Below are 20,432 nucleotides of genomic sequence, written 5' to 3' on the forward strand. Positions count from 1 at the left end.
AAAATTGAAATAAATCAAAGTGATGAACACATGGCGCGAGAGGAGGAGGAAGGAGATAAAACCAAATTTAAGTCACTGAATTTCCAGATGAAGAAAAACTTCGGAATTGAAAAATCAGATTAAAAAGAACTGAAATGGAGGCAAGCGATTAAAAATTGGGCAATAAATCGATGAAATAGGCAAAAAGGTTGATGAAAGGAATTTATGAGCACATTCAAATCAACGCCGACTTTATTTATGTTGATCGCTCTATGTTTTTTTTCGCTTGAATTTCGTATTTATCAAACGAGATTGCGGTAGAAATATAAACCATAAACTGATAATAATTTGTGGGTGGATTTTGAATTGATATCTCTTGAAATTGTTTAAAAATAGATAAATGAAAAATACCGACGATATGATGTATTTTTCACATCATCGATTTGAAAGCGATGGATGAAAAAAAAGGTTGAAACCAACGAGAAAAAAAATCAATTCGAAAATCGAAATATTTACGTCTTTATTCGAATTCGGTAATTTTACGGTTGTTTAATTGCTTTGAAAGACATTATATTTTTCAATGATTGGTGCAGTCATTTTCAATCCGAATTTTTTGCCAACAATCCGTGCTTCGATCTACAAAATTCAAATTGATTTTTTTTCTCATACGTACAAAAGCAACTGTTTTTTGTCATGCTGACGTGAAATAAAAAAAACGGATCGTTAAGAGTCTTAAATTAAGACATTGTTTTAAAATTAATCAAAGTTGGCATCGTATACGTTGGTTTCTGCATACGTGACAGGCGACTAGTCATCACAAACAAAAGGGGCATCATTTGGCATGCATCGACAAAAACTGGTCGTCAAGTTCAAGATCATGCGGAAGTGCAGCGATACGATTTTAATTCCGTATCATTTCAATATTAGTTGAATTGATTTAAAAAAAAATCTCATTTCGTGAATTAAAAACAAGCACGTCATACATTCATGTACAGATGACGACGACAGCGACGACAACAATGATCATTTTTAAAATGTAATACGACGTGCATTTCACTTTCTCATCCAAGTTGAACGAAATGCTCATATAGAAAATAATGGAATCGTTACATTTGTTTCGATCATTAAATAATATTTTCAGCTGATTTTGATTTGTCGGTTTCAATTTCAAGTGTGTGTGTGTTTCTTTCTCGTTAAATTGATTTGATTTCCTTCTCTCTGTACAAGTATTTGAACTTTTTCGTTTCATGGTTGATGGAAATGTACTTTTCTTTCGTTCAAATTAAACTGGAAGTCAATGGCCGGCGAATATAAATCGAAAAAGACATTCACACAACTTTCGATCGATCGAAATGAGAGAAAAAATGTTGGGCTGCTGTGCAGTAGTAATAACAGTAGCACAACAGTGCGCGAAAATTGAATGGGCCCCGAAGAAAATTGAGTTGACCACTTTGGAACCAATCAAAAGCACATACAGAGAGAGAGAGAGAGAGAGATCTATATACGTGAAGAAACAATGCGTGAAGAAGCAGCAAGAAAAAAGAATTACAGAAAGCATGAAAAAAGGTAAATCTAAAATAAATTTGCGATGTCGAACAAAAGCGTGTAGAGAAAGAAGAAAATTACAACTTAAATTGCTCGTTGAACCTTTTTTTTCTCTTTTTTTCATTCATTTCAGCGTACACATTCTGTCTCAGTCGGGCTCATATCATCAATTGAAACAATTCAGTTCCAGTCGATGGCGTTCCAATGTGCGTGTGCCTTCCTTTCATTTCGGCTTCACACATATCTTGACTTTGCAAGACTTTTCGTATATGTTCATGTTCTGGAATGTTTGTCAATTCTTCTCTTGTTTTTCTTTTCTGTTTTATCCGATTCATGAGTAGAATTCGTGTTGTTACTTTGAAAGCGTTACGAAGCGAAATATTTTTCTGAATTTTCTCATCCGTTTCTCTCGTTTTTCTTTTCTATCTTCATTTGATCAATGTTTTGGAGTCGTTTACTCCGAATTTGGCCGATCTTATCGCAACGATACAGTCTTTTTTCTCTCTTGAATAAGACTAAAAGTTTTTCATTCAGAGTAAGATTGGATGCCGCTTTGAAAAAGCCAATATGTAAAATTAACAATCTTAAAAATTACATACATGGTCGGTACCGTTCATTGCATGCAACATAGGCGAACAGGAAGACGTCACCGTAATAACAATGTTCTTTGTTGTTGCTTTTGTTTTTCTCTCTCTCTCTCTATGCTCGTATGGAACAAAAACCCAAAATTAAAATCAACATCGACGGTACATTGGAGAAAAAAGAATTCGAGGAAATAAGAGATAGACCGGCTATAAGATAATTGAGATGGAACGAGAAGGGACACAGCAAAAATGTAAATATGATACACCTGTGACCACAACGTACACACACTCGTAATATTTCTAAACAAGGTAAACACAGACATACGCTTCATAACTTATGATATTTTTTCTTTTTAATAAAGTATTTCTTGAAATTTCATTACTATCACGTTATTGTGTAACGCAATTACTCAATAAACACATTAGGTATAAACAATACGTGTACATATGATTGATTTTCAAAATGGAAATGATAAACAACTCAAATGGAGAATCTTAAAACTCATGAAGGAACCATTTTTTTTGGTATGACATGAGATCGAGCCATCTTGGAGTTTACATTCAGGCTGAAAATGTTGAAGTTTTGAAAACGTTTCTGTTCAACAAGAGATAAAATGACAATAATAAACAAAGCAACGAGCAAAAATAAAATAATAATCGTGAAATGTCAATGAGATTGAGAAAGAGTCTCTTGAATTGCACAGGTAAAAAAAACCAGCAACAACACAATATCAGTAAATGAGTTTCACGGTTGAGACGATCCGTAGCGATTTCGTGAAACGAACAATAAAATGCTAATGCATTAAACTCAAGAGAAACAATAAATAGCACCACACAAACAACAACAATAACAACAACACATACATACATAGAACGAATAACAGCGGCACCGAATAACGATCATCATCATCATCACTTCTCACACTCACACGACTACACTTTTGTTGGCTTTCAGGTGTTTTATTGTTTTGTGAATCACGTTTTTTTCAAGAGAGTGCCTATAAGATTGTGCCTATTCGGTTTCAATGTGTTTGTATTTATATTTTTGTGGTATTTTGACTTGGGTAAAATGTTTTCTATCCATACCTAAATGTGTATATATAATGTATTTCAACTGGTGAAAGAGTGTTTATAAATGTTGTTGTCTGCAAAAATTTAATTTTAGAGAATGACAACAAATCACAACGAAAACATGCAGCTACCAAAAACTGACCTCGAACAGATTCGAAATCACAACACATACACACTTACACTTCGATTCGTATGAACGCAAATTTTGTTTTCTTTTTTTTTTCGGCAAATATTCATAAAGTGACAATTGTTTTTTTTTTATCGATTAACACACACAAGACAATTGAACTCGTACAAATAATAAGAAATTAAAATTTAAAAATAATAAAAAAAACACCGAACACGTACACACGTTGTGTATATCTAGATAATATAGAATTAAGAGAAAAAACTACACATCGAATTACGAAGGCGCGGATAACCACGTAAAACAGATCATGTCACGAGAATATTGCACACACAACTGACGAGCTAACTGAAAGTTGGAACAGATTTTTGTTGTTTTTTTTTTTCGTTTGTAAGAACGCGCGATATATTTTGTATTATAGCAACGAATTGAATACGGTGGTGGTGACGGCAGTGGCGGCAACAGCGGCAGCAGTAGCGGAGACGACGATAGTGACGGTATATAGAAAAAAAAGAAGAAGAAACCTAATCAGGTTTTTCGCTCTGTGTATATTGCGGCGGGCGCAGAACAACCAAACGAACATCGTTTATCGACATACATAGAGAGAAAAAAACAGTGTGTATATCACTGTATAGTGTACAAAACTAACGCTATTCCAGGTTTCACTTTACGTAAGCATTTATCGAGAAGTTGTCGGAAGATTGTGTACATGTATTGTATGATCGTTGCTGCATAGGTGAGTTTGAAAGTTCATACATCTTTTTATGGTGTATTGTCATTGAAACCCATCCGATTTACGACCGAACCGTTTTTGGTTCGCTTTTCTTACTTTTGGTGCACGTCATGCACTTCTCACTCTCTATGTGTGTGTGTCTCTTTCTCCCTGTTAATTTTGTGCAACGGCATACATCGACGTATCGGCATCCATTCAGTTTTATGTTGTGCAAGTACAGCAACATACGTTATGCGGATAAAATATACATCCATCATGTGTGTGTATGTGAGTTTTTATGTTTCCACTTATGCATTTCACTTCACATGCACACATCAATTCCACTTAACCACCTCATACAGTGGTGTATATACCTGTGCACTGCGCTCTTTTCCATTCATTGCATTCGTACCGTACGCACCACTAGGTTGTCCTATTTTTTTTTTTTTTTTTTGTTCAAGTAAAGGCCAAGGCACATTTCACTTTTCTTTTTAGCTGAAACATGCAGGAAGCTTTAAATTTGTCAAAATGTGATAAATATTTTCAAATGCAAAGAAAATAAAATCGTTGTCATTTTATACGGTTTTCGCTCGTTTTTCACTCCATACAATGCGTGAGGAGTTCAATCACCTGAAAATCGGCTTGCATGGAAATTGCGGCTTTTGAATTACAACAATAATTTTCATGTACATGATATAAAAAAAATGAATGGCGGATTTCATTACACACACCGGCCAACAACAGTTTGCTTTAATCGAGTATTTAATGACAAAGCGCTCTTGTAAAGTAAAACGACTTTTCGTATTCGCCATCCACTTCTTCTTCTTTCGCTTCATCATCATCTTCTTATTTTTCGTAAATGTCAATATTATTTCAACCAAACACACTAAATTTGACATAAAAACAAAACCTGTTTCGCTTGTACAATTGTACATTCACGAAACTATTACAAGCACACAACTAATTTGGCAACCACCAATTTGTTTTTAGCCATTCTCATTTTTCTAATGGCATCAAAGAAGCTCACCTCTTTTTAATGGCCAAATTGTTAACTTGAACTGAAGGAAAATTGAATTGAAACAACCTCAATTTAATCGCCTCGGGTTAACCTCGAATGATTATTATCATTTTAAATTAAAAATAAGATCTTCCATATTCCGACATTTATATAAAACGAATTTTCCTCCAACAGTAAAAATTGATATAAACCGACATCGTTTTTGAACAATTAACGAAACGACGAGTATAGGTACAATTTTGAAGAATTTTGAAACAAAACATTAGAACTACTAGAATAACAAATGTTGTCGTATGAAATTCAAGCCACCCAATAGGAAATGGATATTAAGGAAATTTCCACAGAAAAAGAAAAGTTTATTTTGAATTAAACCGCCAACTCTTGCAATCATGGTGTGTGTGTGTGTCGCTAGTAACTGTCGCTGACAGCCGTAATGTCTATTTTCAAATCCTAACCTCAAATATTGGTTCAAGTTCGTTGATATCAAATGTGTTGATATTTGAAAATGAATTGATTTTCTTGAATCGAATAAAAGTCGGGTAAAAATTCAGTAAAAATGCGTGGCTTATCGTCTTTACTTAAGTCGAACAACATTTATGGAAAATGGAATCAACTAACAACCAAAGCGTCTTATTGTACTAAACCAGAAGTATTTAAAATTATCCAAAATGTTTTTTCGAAATAAAAAAGCAATCTTTAAGCATTTTTTGTGTTTTCTTCGGCAGACAAAACAATGGCCACGGAAAATTGTGTCTGGCATTCAGCCGACGGGAATTTTGCACATCGGTAACTATTTCGGTGCCGTGCAACGTTGGGTGAAAATGCAGGAAAGTGGTGAAAATGTCACATTTTTCATAGCAGATTTACATTCCATGACAATGCCATATGTAAGTTCGAGTTCTTCTTCGATATTTTTCACAATAAAATTCACATTCGAATATAATGCGGAAAAATGCATCTAATTTCAGGAACCAGCCAAACTACGAGAAAATATTTATGAGTTAATCGCAACATTGTTGGCGTGTGGCATCGACTCAAAGAAGTCACCGATTTTCCTCCAATCGACTGTGCCTCAACATGCTGAACTCTGTTGGATATTAAGTTGTTTGTGTACCATGCCACGTTTATCCCAATTGCCGCAGTTCAAAGAGAAATCGGCCCAAGTTCGTGACGTTTGGGCTGGTTTATTTATGTATCCCGTTCTACAAGCAGCTGATGTACTGATTCACAAGTAAAAAGAATCCAATTCAAATTCAACGCATTTTTTTAAATCAGTTATTGTTTATGTACAGAGCGACACATGTTCCATGCGGAGAAGATCAATTACAGCAATTGCAGTTGGCATCTCATTTAGCCAAACTATTCAATAATAGATTCGGTGAGACATTCCCAGTGATCAAACCGATCATTGGTCAAGATGCAAGCGGACGCATTCGATCATTGCGTGATCCAACGAAAAAACAATCAAAATCCGATCCAAATGATAAAAGTCGCATTACATTACGCGATTCACCCGACGCAATTCGGAAGAAAATCAAACGAGCCATCACCGATTTCACATCTGAAGTTACATATGATCCAACAAAGCGGCCCGGTGTCGCGAATTTAGTTGGCATTCATGCTCTAGTCAAAAATGTTAGCCCACAAGAAATTTGCAATGAGGCCAAAGGACTCGATACGGGAAAGTGAGTTCACGGAACTGAATCATTCTTTCCTATTTGATACCATTTTCATTTTTTATTTCGATTTTTATCACGGTTTTTAAGATATAAATTGGTGCTAGCCGATGATTTGGTGAATCTGCTCGATCCAATTCGATTGAAAATCGAAGACTATCTCAAAAATCGTGATTATCTGGAGGCAGTTTTGAAAGATGGACGCGATGTAGCCTCTCAAACCGCCGAAACAACATTGAAAGAAGTGAAACATCGAGTTGGAGTGAATATTCTGTAAATGTATATTTTAGTTAGAGTAAAAAAACACACATTTTTATCAAAGTAACTGTGTATTTCTTCTCAATTCGACTTTGAAGATTTATATGAAGTGGTGAAAACATGCCATTCAAATTCAAAAAGGAAAAACACACTCTTTTATCTCTCTTGTTTTGCTGGAATGTATATAGTTGCATCCACAAAATGCGTGAAACGCAATCACATCGTTGTCTTCAAACATATCATAGTGTAAATTATTACCTTGTGATAAGAATGAGACTGTAACAAATATAGCACACAGACGCACAGTGAGAATCAAATATGTCAACACATGTGAGTTTGACATTTGTTTCATGCTGTGTAGGTCGTTGATATACAGCACATGACATGGTCACGCATACAACGATATCCTTACATCAAGCGAAACGTCAAACGTTCGCAATATAATTTCACCCAAAATTTGCTAGTTGTGTTTAGTCGACTGAATCTCTCGATTACACGGCTTTATTTTTCGTTGTTTATTTTCCGTGTATCGTTTTCATTATTTTGCCGTTGACATATCGAAACGAATTGAAGTGAGATTTTGAAAATGCAAAACAATTTAAGGAAATTGGTGACAATCGGAGCTAAGGTAGAGAAATTGAAATTATGCACATAATTCATTGAAGTTATTTTTTTGTTCATATCATTTAGCACACACATTCAACATTCTTTATTGTTATGCAATATAACACGACCTTAACCATAACCTCAAATGGTTGAAGTCAAAAATTTTGTTTTTTTTCCCTTTCGTTCACCATTTTTTACGAATTTATTTTTTTTGCGTTTGATGTTTCGATTTTTTTAATGATTGATTTTGATGTTGAGCAAAAGTGAATTGAAATAGTATGAACTCATCCATATTTTTGATTATGTAATCAAAATGCGAAAAATTAATTTGATAATATGTATATATATTTTTTAATTGTGTGTATATGTCGTGATTATAGAGCTCGGTCTTGATCGGTTTCCGTAGCAATTTTGGTTTATTGGGAACTTTTGGCAATCGTGCCTATTCAACGCAACATGAAGCCGATTTGGTGGTGATTGGTTCAGGACCCGGAGGATATGTAACTGCCATTAAAGCTGCTCAACTTGGTTTTAAAGTAAGTTTCAACCAAAAAATTATATAATTCGAATGTCATCAGTTTGTGTTTTTCTCTTTTGTGTGCATCAGACCATCAGTGTTGAAAAAGAGCCAACTTTAGGCGGAACATGTTTGAATGTTGGATGCATCCCATCGAAAGCATTATTGAACAATTCGCATTACTATCATATGGCCCATTCTGGTGAGCTTGCTAGCCGCGGTATAAATGTTAGCAATGTTGAACTCGATTTGGAAAAATTGATGGGCGAAAAATCAAAGGCTGTCAAAGCATTGACCGGTGGTATTGCTCAATTATTCAAAAAGAATAAAGTTGATGTTGTTCGCGGTTATGGTACAATCACATCACCAAATGAAGTTTCCGTACAAACTGAAGGTGGCGTCGAAACGATTCGCACACAAAACATCATCATTGCGACTGGTTCAGAAGTTACACCATTCCCTGGCATCGAAATCGATGAAGAGCGTATTGTTTCCAGCACAGGCGCACTTAAATTGCAAGAAGTACCAAAAAGTATGAAAACCATTATCACACAGTTTTTCATTTCGTTATCAAGTGACCTAATTTTTTTTTTAAATTCGATTTGAATAGATATGTTGGTGATTGGTGCTGGTGTTATCGGTTTGGAATTGGGTTCAGTATGGTCACGTTTGGGTGCCGAAGTAACTGCTATTGATTTCCTCGATGTCATTGGCGGTGTTGGCATGGATACCGAAGTATCGAAATCATTCCAAAAAATCTTGGCTAAACAGGGACTCAAATTCAAACTTGGGTAAATTTTGAACGTAAAAGTTGAAAAATCATGACTCAATTTAACTGATGATGTCTTTCATTTTTTTTAGCTACAAAGTAACCGGAGCTTCAAGATCTGGTGACACAGTCAATGTGTCATTAGAAAAGAAAGATGGAAGTAGCAAAGAAGACGTCAGTGCCGATGTTGTTCTCGTGTCAGTTGGCCGTCGTCCATACACACAAAACCTTGGATTGGAATCCGTTGGTATTGTTTTGGATGACAAAGGCCGTATTCCAGTTAACGGACGCTTCCAAACCATTGTACCAAGGTATTACACACATAAACTCACTTTTTATTAGAAAATATTATTTTTTTGCTCGTTTTTTTTCAGCATCTACGCTATTGGTGATGTAATCCATGGCCCAATGCTTGCTCACAAAGGTTTGTTCCTCTTTTCTGTGTGTGAGAGAGATAAAAATCGATTTTTAATTTTATTTTTTGTTCAAAAACCAGCCGAAGACGAGGGTATCATTTGTGTTGAAGGACTTAAGGGCGGTCATGTGCATATCGATTATAATTGCGTACCAAGCGTTGTTTACACACATCCAGAAGTTGCATGGGTTGGTAAATCGGAGGAACAACTTAAAGCCGAAGGTGTTGAATATAAAGTCGGCAAATTCCCATTCTTAGCCAATTCACGTGCCAAAACAAATAACGACACCGACGGTTTCGTGAAAGTGCTCGCCGATAAAGCCACCGACCGGATACTTGGAACACATTTAATTGGACCCGTATGTTTCGATTTTTCCTTCTAACTATACCATTGACTTAATTAACTTTTGATTATTCGATTGACAGGGAGCTGGTGAACTAGTCAATGAAGCAGCGCTTGCGATGGAATACGGTGCTTCCGCAGAAGACGTTGCCCGTGTCTGTCATGCACATCCGGTATGTTTATATGTTTTTCGTATTGAGAGAGAGAGAGGGGGGGGGGTGGTGTGTTGAGAAAAAAAATTATCAGTTTTTCGCCGAGAAAATATTTTTTCTCCCCAAATTCTCGAATTCTATAAATACACTTTCTGATGTATTGAGTGGTGTAAATAATGTTCATCTCCATTCAATTTTTCAGACCTGCGCTGAGGCATTGAGAGAAGCAAATTTAGCTGCATACTGTGGAAAACCAATCAATTTCTAGGCGAAGCCACATTTAAAATAAAACTCACTTAAACTTAAACGACGAATAAATATTAATAAAATACCAGAAAACAAAACCAAAATGCTGCACTTGATTTACTAAAGTGACATGTCCTTTATCTAACTGTTATCTACTTTCATAAACAAAACATATGCTACTCCATACTCATTCAGATCCAAGTTCCAATGACGAAGACCTTTTTCTCCTCTGGATTTCATAAATTGAAATAATAATGTTATACGTTTGTATGTAAATAAATTAACCCTCTAATGCATTAATTTTTTTTCGACATGAGACTTATTTTTCTATGATTGTTTTGGTTTATAATTCCTTAAAAAAATAATCGAAATTCAAAAAATCGCATGGTTTTCTCAAAAAATGCTATTGACAAAATTCGAGAACAATCAAAACCATTGTTTAAACTGCTATAAACAAAGAAAATGATAATTTCAAATTTCTGTTTTCGAGTACAACCGTGTTTATAATTAAACAACCGATTTACATCCAGTTGTCAAATGACCGGAAAATGAAAGCCTGAACCCTACTGAATGTATTTTAATTCATAAATGAAATCTTTTTTTTTTTTAATTATATATTTTAGACAATAATTTATACACCATGCCTAAAGGCAGGGCTATGCACTAGAGGGTTAAATAATAAAATCATCAGGTTGGAAGTTCGTTTTTAGTTACAACTTTTTTTATTCTTCTTTCGCATTTCATAACAATAAAAGAAAAATTTAAATCATTGAAAAAAATCTTCATAAATAATATAATAATAGTTTTTTATCTGTATTATAAATTCAATGCACCGCTCTCATAAACTTCATGCAATATTGTTGTCTTCGATGGAAAAGAATTATTCATTATTAACCATCTGCCTTTAGGCAGGGTGTATAAATAATTGTCTCAAATATATAATTAAAAACAAATGATTCTATTTATGAATTAAAATATATTCAGTAGGGTTCAGGCTTTCATTTGCCGGTCATTTGACAAGTGAAAATAAAGCGGCTGTTTAATTATACACACAGATGTACGCGAAAACAGAAATTTGACAAAAAAAAATATTCCTCTCTCCGTTTATAGCAATTTTATAGCAGCTGAAATGACAAACGCCAAATATATACGGACCTACGGCAGTGCCATTCCAGCGGTCTTCCGTGTTTTTCATACAAGCCTCCCATGTAGATAGTGAAAAATTGCGAAAAATGAAAAAAATAATTAAATTTTTTTCTTCAATTCTCAAATACTACTCAACTTTCTGTATCACTTGGTGAAATCAGAATGAAAAAAATCGCATTCCATATCATCTAAATCACGATCTGGACTTTTTTCACTGTTTGAGTGCTCTATACCGAGTCTCCGGGAGTTTCATATAAGCTTGCTATATGATGCCTATTGAATAACCTTATATGTTGACATTTGATTTACATTCCAGTTCATGTTGAAGATTTTTTCACGACTTTTCTGATCGATCTCATAAAAAGCGTAAAAATTGGTCTTTTTTTTAACTCGTAACATCAAAACCAATTTTTTCTATTCTTAATACCAAAATCAATTTTTTTTATTCGTAACATCGTAAAAAAGCATTTTAAATTGAAACACACGGCAAGCAATTTTTCAAAATGTAATACCAAAACAAAATTTATTGAAGTGTAACACGCCGTTTTTCATTTCAATAAAATTTGCGTTGGTACTACAATTCAATGAAATCTTTAAGATTTTTTACACATTTCTATGTTCTCAGGAGAAGACTCACTTTCATTCTCGGACATTCATATGTTTTACCATGATTGTATGCTACATTTTTCTTGTTAATACGAAAATATCACAACAATTTATTTAAAGAAACAAAAAACAAAACAAAATAAGTGCGTTAAAAATTGAATTTTATTTAAAAATGTTGTTGTCTGAATAGTTTTCATAATGTTGTTGTGTTTCACTCATACGGCAAAAAATGATAAACACATTGATACAAATTATGAGATAATGGATGTAGTGATACTTAAATCTTATCAAATCGAAATAAAAACTATATAAGTCACGTTTTCACGACGGTTACACGTCAGATGTCTTTTGAGTTAAAAGTAAAAGGTATTTGTTTTTTCTGTTCGTTGGAAAATTTCCATTCAAAAAGGTTATAACACAGAAACAAGTATTCGAGTACGCTTACTCGCACTTGCGGTGTTAGTAGAGACTTTACCCCTCAAAATGAGTTACGCACTCTATTTTACTCTATTTTTGTGTTAGTTTCATCGAACGTATGTGACGATACATTTAGCAATCATATTCGTTAGCGTATACATAGACTCATATGCAGACAACAAAACATAACTCGTTGAATGCGTTTACTTCGATGAAACTAACACCAAAAATAAAGTTAAATAGAGTGCGTAACTCATTTTGATGGGTAAAGCCTCTACTAACATCGCAAGTGCGAGTAAGCGTACTCGAATACTTGTTTCTGTGAAGATATAGTGTATCTTATGAAGTGATAAGGATTAATCAAGTTTTACATTTATAACCCAATTTTATTTTGAAATTCAAACTTAAATTAAAAGTACATTCATGCAAAAATGCTTATAATCACTTTATGGGATATTTTTACTAAAAACCATTATTTTTTTACTTGCTAGTAAAACTAGTAAAATTTGCGTGCTGGAACAAAACCAAATGCTTTATTCCAATCGCGTGTTCTTTTCAATTCAAGCATTATGTCTATCATGTGATTCAATGGCAATGCTTTATTCATTCGACATCTACGATACTGTTCCAAGGGAACACGTGCATGACGAATATTCAATTCTTTTGCTTTGGCAATTGATATTGGTTTTTTATCACCGCGATCAACAATGCTGCTAATTACGTAATGATCATCGTTATTGTACTCTCTCAATACGTTTGGTGAATCGGGCGTGAGTATGACGAGTTTTTCTTTCGGAAAATCTTCCGATGCGTCAGCTTCGTGTATTCGTAGTGGTAGCGGTTTTGTAGTAATTGTTGGGATATTCTTCAGTAGTAATGACCATAGCATACTTTGTTTGTCCATGCCACAAAAGTTAAGCGCGTATGGCTGATGATGTTGACGATTATTTCCAAAGACCATTGCCAATTGTTCAGCCGCTTCTTTATTTTCACGTTGCGTCATGTAGTGTGAATAACTACAATCAAATATGTATAATACCCAAATGTTCACGCCACAATATTCTGTAATAAATGTTTTTTTTTATTTTAAATATTGAATCAGTAGAAAATTCACAACAAATTTACCGCATAATTTTCCATCTGTCAATTGTTCGGTTGTAAATTTTTGGTATTAAAGATATTTTGCCAAGTCCATATTCGAAGTGTTTTTGAACAACTGCTGGTTTTTTTTTTGTCAAATACACCCATTGAAGTTTTTTCTTCCAGAACATTTTTCCGGATACCTTTTTTTCCTATGAATGGAATTGAGAGTGTTTTATTTTTGTACAATTTTTTTTCTCTGTGGTATATTTTGTTCATTCAGTTAATTTGTACATACCGAAGTGGTGGCGTTTGATATTTCCGTTTTATTTAAATAGTTGTAATATTTTATACGTTGATTATTTGATGAATTCATAAGATGTTGGTATCGTTCAATGGTGAGTTGTTCTACTGTTGGCACACTTTCACCTTGATCACGTTTCAAGGTAACCTAAAATTGAAATAATATTAATTTTCGAAATAAAAACACGAAAATTGTCACAGATAATTACTTCATTTTGAAAGAACCTAATACGTTTTTGTTGCGCCTCATCCAGCGCAGATATCCACTGTTCTACCTCATCGGGATTCTTAGAATAGAAACGTAACTGACTTGATACAGCATGTATAACGTTCCATTTCGAAGCAAACTGAATTCGCGTTGACAATAACATTGTTCTCAACATTTTCTTTCATTCAAACCTTAGAAAAATTGTTGAATATTCTTATTAAAACTTGAACCAAACGACACTATCTTAACCGCATGGCCAACTGACAGCTGTCAGATATGTATTTGACAAATTACCGTATTTGATATTTGGTAGATGTAAATACGGCACACAATTTGAACGAGAGCTATTGAATGTGTTCACTGTGCATATATGTCAAAGCATTGTCATTTAAACACCAATGAACATAACCTCACAAATGACACATCAATTTAAAAACGCATGAAGATCATTGTAATAAAGAAAAACATTGTGAAATTCTGAATTCTATTTAATTTAAAATAAAAATGAACATGAATATTTGTAGACGATTGTTTTCAACGCTGAATAAATTGTAAGCAATTAAATATTCTAGAAATTGTCGAGTGAAAATGTTATTACAGTACATTGCCAAATGTCGACACACGACCAAATGTCGGAATACCGAGAGGTGAATTGAAATTAAAAATTGAAAATTCATTTTAATTGCATTTTTAAAAGTAAATTATGAAAGATCAATATCAAATCTCTTTATTATAATCCAAACTTTAATCAAAAATCTATTATTGCTTTCACAAATTACGTTCAAAAAAAATTAGTCATTTCTATCACTTTTTCACGTCAAAAGTTAAACTATGTCATTTTGAGACAAGCCGGTAAAATGCAATTTTTTATATGAAGAAATAACTAATTTTGAAAAAAAAAATATGCCTGCGAATTGTAGATAGTTTAATTTAGTTATTGAACAGAAATATTGAAAATATAAAGAAAAAAAATTATATTTATTTTTCATTTTTCACTGTAATATTATTCCGGAATAAATCGTCCAATTGCCGACACATAAAGCACCCAAGTTTCAAGTGAAATACTTTGAATTTGACAGATGTGACAGTTAAAGTCGATATTTGGATCATTGTGAAATTCAAACCAAAAATATCATAGATCAGTGAAATAACGTAATATTTTTAAATATTTTTGCCATTTTATTATGAAAAAATAAATAAAATTAATTATGCAGCAAAAATATATCAATCTAATAATTTTAACTCCAATATTTTGTATTTTTTACCTCAATGTAAAAAATGCGTTCATGAGCTGTCAAAACTTAAAGTAGTTCAAGCTTCGCAGTGAAAATTCATGAAATATGTCGAGATTTGGGAGCCGAGAATTGGACGATGAATATCCGACATTTGGAATTTTCGATGTTACGACGGAAACAGGAAAATAATAATATATTTTTGGAAATTTCTTTCTTTTGACAAGTGTGAAATGAAGCACAATTAAATTCTGCATAGAATTGTGTATAGAATGATATTATTAGATGAAAACAAAAGTGTTAAATATCAAATTGTAGCTGAAAATTCAAACAAATAGTCCGACATTTGGGCGAGTGTCCATATGTGATAAATAAAAAATCAGTTTTTTTATTTTTAGGTCTGTGCTCCAAACAATAAATTATAGACCGGTGCTAAGTATAAATTCGAATCAAAAGGCTGCCTTTTGCAGTCATGAATCCAAAACTGGAGTTAATGATGAAGTATGTATTAACTATTGTATTGTGCCAGTAACAGTAATTCGGTTGTTAACCATGAATATTATTTATGCGATCTTAGAAACCAAAATTGGGTCTACGAAGACGAAATCTCCAGCCATATCCACATATCGATTGTGTCAGAGACCTAAAAAATGAAAATTATTCACCCTCATCACACAAACTCGTTAAGTATGGTGAACACGATTTTTTACAGCGATTTGATGGATATGTGTGTGTTTTTATAAGTGGATATCATCATCCACGTAATCTTGATGCCAAGTCAGGGTATTCCGTCTATTTTAATCAAGATCATCCATTGTAAGTTCTTGAAAGCGGCATGAGTTACTGCCAATATTTGCATATTAAAAAATGTTCTATATTTATACACAATGTATTGTCTATAGGAATTTGCAAGGAAGTGTTGAGCGCCGGCAATCTAAGATCCATGCAAGACTATATGCCGTCTTGAAAGCAATGCAACAAATTCCAAAAGATTCCTTTAAGAAATTGTGCATTCAGACCGATGATCTTGGACTGATTACGTTTATCGATCAAAGCTTACGAAGCATGAGTGAAAATTCATTTCGCAGTGTCTACACCGGCAAATTAAATAAGGACGTACAAACATCCATGGAATTAAATGAAATTCTTAGATCGAGACAAGATCTGACATTGCAATTAATGTTTTGCCCGAATGATATTTGTGTTGATGGCATGTACCATGCAGTAAAAATGGCAGAACGAGCTGCTGCCATAGCTACAGAAGACGCTAAAAAAACAGATAATCGATTGTAAATTTATTTTACAGTAAATAAAATCAGAATAAAATTAAATGAATAAGTTTTTCATTTGGAAATGTATAATGACTTTATTGGATATTTTTACTAAAAACCATTATTTTTTTACTTGCTAGTAAAACTAGTAAAATTTGCGTGCTGGAACAAAACCAAATGCTTTATTCCAATCGCGTATTCTTTTTAATTCAAGCATTATGTCCATCATGATATTCAATGGCAATGCTTTATTCATTCGACATCTACGATACTGTTCCAAGGGAAGACGTGCATGACGAATATTCAATTCTTTTGCTTTGGCGATTGATACTGGTTTTTTATCACCGCGATCAACAATGCTGCTAATTACGTAATGATCATCGTTATTGTACTCTCTCAATACTTTTGGTGAATCGGGCGTGAGTATGACGAGTTTTTCTTTCGGAAAAACTTCCGATGCGTCAGCTTCGTGTATTCGGAGTGGTAGCGGTTTAGTAGTAATTGTTGGGATTTCCTTTAGTAGTGATGGCTAGTGATATTTCTAAAGGCTGTTGCCAATTGTTGAGCCGCTTCTTTATTTTCACGTCGCGTCATGTAGTGTGAATAACTACAGTCAAATATCAGTTTTGGGCGCCCAAATGTTCATGCCACAATATTCTGTAATAAATGTTTTTTTTTTTTTTTTTAAATATTGAATCAGTAGAAAATTCACAACAAATTTACCGCATATTTCTCCATTTGTCAATTTTTCGGCCGTTAGTTTTTGGTATTAAAGCATTTTTGTCAAGTCTATATTCGATGTGTTTTTGATCACCTGCTGGTTTTTTTCTCGTCAAATTCACCCATTGAAGTTTTTTCTTCCAGAACATTTTTCTTGATATTTATTTATTTATTTATTCACCGTCTGATCACAGACTGATTTTATCACAATTATTTACAATATCATTTGCAATGAAACACTACCCGATCGAATACCAGCCGCCAGTCTTTTCGACTTCGGAGCAGCAGATATCGACTGTGTCCATTGTAAATTACTATTCATAACAAAATTTTTCTCAGTCTATTTTACCGAATATTAAATAACAAATTGTCCAATTTAACAATACTAATTCTAAAAATGCTTCGCGATGCTGATTCCAAAAATGTTTCTCTTATTAAATTAAAATTCCTACACGCCACGTAAAATGGTTGACTATGTGCATATTCAGCTGTAAACGTTCTTACTCTAATAAGTTCAGTATTTCTTAAGTTTCTTTGGTTTACGTCATATTGAAGTCTTGTGTAAACAATCTTATCTCTAAGAGACGTAAATTAAAAATACAGAGGCATTTATACGCCGTCTCCAAAGCGGTTGAATATTTAAAGTATCACATCTAAAATAATACGGTGGCAATACAAAATTCTCGTCTCTTTGGTAAACAAATCTTAATGTCCATATCACAAAGTCTTTCTGAACTGATTCTATTCTATCTGAGTGTATACGGTGGTATGGCTGCCATACAATACTCGCGTATTCTAATTTTGATCTGACAAGTGCACAATATAATATTTTCGCCGTTTCGATCGTGAACTTATTTTTTAGTGTCCGTTTTATGAATCCCATAGCCACATGTGCACTAGCTGTAATCGCATCGATGTGATTGACAAACGTTAGTTTTTTGTCGAAAATAACGCCGAGATCCTTGTGTAAATTGATTCGTTCAAACGTGTGTTGTCCGTTGTTGATCGTATATACGTAGTCGATTGTGTTTCCACCTTTTGAATACGTCATTACAAAGCATTTCTTCAGATTCAGATATAGGCTGTTTTCAGTGCACCAATCATTCAACTGATCAATGGAATTTTGGAAAGTAATGGCATCACTGGGCGATTGTATTTTTCGAATCAATTTCAAGTCATCTGCAAAAAGTAAGACAAGTGCATTTGACACGGTTTCGACAATGTCGTTAATAAAAATAATAAATAGACATGGTCCCAAAATACTTCCCGCAGGTACTCCTGATGAGACAGTGAAAGTACGTGACTTTCTTTCGCCGATTCCAACAAACTGTGTACGGGCTGTCAAATATCCATGGAACCATTTGACTAGTCGTCGGCCGAATCCAAATTTCACCAGTTTCTGTAGCATTCTTTTGTGGTTGACCCGATCGAAGGCCTTCTCGAAATCGGTGTACAACACATCCGTTTGACATTTTTCGATCATTGAATCCATCGTGAAATTTACCATTTGCAATAAATTTGTTGAGGTTGATCGACTTTTTACGAAACCATGTTGATTGTGGTTGATTTTTGCTTGTACAAATGTGTCGATTTTACTATACACAACAATTTCGAATAGTTTGGCTATTGTTGGTATTATCACTATTGGCCGATAGTTCGATGCGTTGCTCTTTTTACCAGACTTGAATATTGGTACAATCCTGGAATTTTTCAACGCTGACGGAACACATCCTTGATACAATGATTTCCGAAATAGCACTGTTAACGGGTTTGCCAAAGATTGTGCACAGTTCTTCAGTAGCTTCGGTGATATTCCGTCAGGACCGGCTCCTTTATTCACATTTATCGATTGCAATGCCTTCAATACATCGTGTTCATTGATTTCGATATCAAACGAAAGATCACTGCATTCACTCAGCAATTGATCCAAATCGATATTATCGTGTTTTGGATTTGATTTGATTTGCGCTTGTATACGGCCGATGTACGATTTGAATAGCTGGCTTTGTAAATGGACGAACGAATCAGTGATGGTGTTGTATTCGTCGAAATTGCCAGTCTCCCTTGCTCGCTTGTATGCTTTCCTTCTGACATTTTTCATGTGCTTCAATTGTTTCGTGTACCATGGTGGATCAGTGCTACTTTGAACGGTTATCTTCGGGACAAATGAATCGATCGCCTCTTGTAGAACATTCCTAAGAGTTAGAAATGCATTCTCGAGGTCATCTATTCGATTAATTTCTGACAAAATGTCATTTCCAGCAAAGAATTCGTTCATCGAATCGAAATCGGCCGAGTTGTATGCATATTGTTGCGAAGATTGCGGTGATGTGGACTCGTTTTCATCAATTGTGATTTCGATTTCAATTGCTTTGTGCCAAATGTCGGACTTTATCATTGGTTTAGTTGATTCAATCAACGACATTTCATAAAACTTGTTTGTGAAAACAAGATCCAAAACATTTCCGGCTGGATTCACGATATTTGACATTTGGTGAAAGCCACAATCGAACATTGTGTCAAAAACAGCAATGCCACCTTCTGTCAATACGTTAATTGGCAAATAATACTCACCGTCATCGGCTTTGACCCATTTGACACCTGGCTGATTAAAATCACCACATACAATTACAATGTCATGTTCGTTGTATGGAATCAGCTTGACGATCTCAGCAAATTCCAATATATCTTTTTTTCTCTATGAATGGAATTGAGAGTGTTTTATTTTAGTACAATTTTTTTTTCTCTGTGATATATTTTGTTCATTTAGTTAATTTGTACATACTGAAGTGGTGGCGATTGATAATTCCCTTTTATTTAAATAGTTGTAATGTTTTATACGTTGATCGTTGATTATTATCGAATCGATAAAATGCTGGAATTGGTGTACCCCAAGCACGTTGTCTTGAAATGCACCAGTATGGTTGTGGACAGCCTGTGATTTTGTTTGAAAAATATTTAGCGGAGATGCATTGTATATATAGATATATTTGTGACTCGAAACAAATGATTATAGATTAGAAACAATGGTTTGCCATCAAAGGAATCATCATCAAAGTATCATAAATAGTAATGGGTAACTAGAAAATTCAAGAAAAAAATGCACAATAACTTTCAGCATCCTGTGATTGAATATTCACAAAGACCAAGGAGGAAAACTACTGCTACGACGCAATTCATCAAGTATTTAAAAATGCAATCATAAATTGGATGGAATCAAATTAAAATTTCTTGATACCGAAGCCGTGGTCTATCTGTGTTATGAGTCAACTCATAACAAAATAATATTTAGATTCCGTATAATTCCGTGTAACTTTATAGTTTATAAAATATTATCATATCCGTACTTTTACTTCCTCGTTGTAAACCATATAAATATCAAATCAATTTTATAATAAAGTAGTTCAGTTTTAGCAGTAGAACAAGCGTCT

General features: G+C 33.9%; 6 protein-coding genes across 17 annotated transcripts in view; 3 read left to right on the top strand and 3 right to left on the bottom strand.

Moving 5' to 3' along the window:
* The window catches only part of LOC116346540 (rab11 family-interacting protein 4), a 36,102-nt gene extending 32,550 nt beyond the window's left edge, over window positions 1-3,552 (bottom strand). For 2 of the 9 annotated variants that reach the window (XM_031776659.1, XM_031776652.1), the window contains exon 1: window positions 3,360-3,501. The gene's annotated coding sequence lies outside the window, so the exon portion shown is untranslated. Of the gene's footprint in view, window positions 1-2,976; window positions 3,093-3,194; window positions 3,254-3,321; window positions 3,503-3,527 lie in introns of those variants that run through there. The other 7 variants (XM_031776661.1, XM_031776658.1, XM_031776654.1 and 4 more) reach the window with 6 other exon arrangements.
* A 369-nt stretch (window positions 3,553-3,921) lies between these two features.
* Window positions 3,922-7,037, top strand: LOC116346547 (tryptophan--tRNA ligase, mitochondrial). 2 transcript variants are annotated; one of them, XM_031776675.1, is made up of 5 exons: window positions 3,922-4,042; window positions 5,762-5,923; window positions 6,005-6,267; window positions 6,329-6,721; window positions 6,803-7,037. In XM_031776675.1, the coding sequence occupies exons 2-5, from the start codon at window positions 5,858-5,860 to the stop codon at window positions 6,987-6,989; spliced, it is 909 nt and encodes a 302-aa protein (XP_031632535.1). In that variant the 5' UTR covers window positions 3,922-4,042; window positions 5,762-5,857; the 3' UTR covers window positions 6,990-7,037. The 2 variants fall into 2 exon arrangements, with proteins under 2 accessions (XP_031632535.1, XP_031632534.1); XM_031776674.1 differs by lacking the exon at window positions 3,922-4,042 and adding an exon at window positions 5,480-5,685.
* Window positions 7,038-7,422: 385 nt separating this feature from the next.
* Window positions 7,423-10,122, top strand: LOC116346543 (dihydrolipoyl dehydrogenase, mitochondrial). The gene is made up of 9 exons (XM_031776666.1): window positions 7,423-7,598; window positions 7,957-8,112; window positions 8,184-8,625; window positions 8,704-8,884; window positions 8,955-9,173; window positions 9,237-9,286; window positions 9,359-9,636; window positions 9,704-9,793; window positions 9,975-10,122. The coding sequence occupies exons 1-9, from the start codon at window positions 7,557-7,559 to the stop codon at window positions 10,038-10,040; spliced, it is 1,524 nt and encodes a 507-aa protein (XP_031632526.1). The 5' UTR covers window positions 7,423-7,556; the 3' UTR covers window positions 10,041-10,122.
* A 2,430-nt stretch (window positions 10,123-12,552) lies between these two features.
* LOC116346561 lies at window positions 12,553-14,472 on the bottom strand. Its single transcript, XM_031776702.1, has 5 exons — window positions 14,073-14,472; window positions 13,780-13,969; window positions 13,566-13,718; window positions 13,313-13,479; window positions 12,553-13,249 (listed from the first exon to the last, which is right to left on the bottom strand). The coding sequence occupies exons 2-5, from the start codon at window positions 13,951-13,953 to the stop codon at window positions 13,210-13,212; spliced, it is 534 nt and encodes a 177-aa protein (XP_031632562.1). The 5' UTR covers window positions 13,954-13,969; window positions 14,073-14,472; the 3' UTR covers window positions 12,553-13,209.
* LOC116346517 (mitochondrial ribonuclease P protein 1 homolog) lies at window positions 12,684-13,190 on the bottom strand. Its single transcript, XM_031776597.1, has one exon. The coding sequence runs from the start codon at window positions 13,188-13,190 to the stop codon at window positions 12,684-12,686; it is 507 nt and encodes a 168-aa protein (XP_031632457.1).
* LOC116346555 lies at window positions 14,152-16,341 on the top strand. Of its 3 annotated transcripts, none has more exons than XM_031776690.1 (4): window positions 14,152-14,425; window positions 15,394-15,511; window positions 15,588-15,826; window positions 15,913-16,341. In XM_031776690.1, exons 1-4 carry the CDS (start codon window positions 14,367-14,369, stop codon window positions 16,301-16,303), a joined length of 807 nt encoding a protein of 268 aa, XP_031632550.1. In that variant the 5' UTR covers window positions 14,152-14,366; the 3' UTR covers window positions 16,304-16,341. The 3 variants fall into 3 exon arrangements, with proteins under 3 accessions (XP_031632550.1, XP_031632551.1, XP_031632552.1); XM_031776691.1 differs by having other exon boundaries at window positions 14,153-14,425; window positions 15,409-15,511; XM_031776692.1 differs by having other exon boundaries at window positions 14,153-14,329; window positions 15,409-15,511.
* Window positions 16,342-20,432: the final 4,091 nt, after the last annotated feature.

This window comes from Contarinia nasturtii, unplaced genomic scaffold (genome assembly GCF_009176525.2).
Source record: "Contarinia nasturtii isolate CC-2019 unplaced genomic scaffold, AAFC_CNas_1.1 Cnas_scaffold_1565, whole genome shotgun sequence".
Taxonomy (NCBI): domain Eukaryota; kingdom Metazoa; phylum Arthropoda; class Insecta; order Diptera; family Cecidomyiidae; genus Contarinia; species Contarinia nasturtii.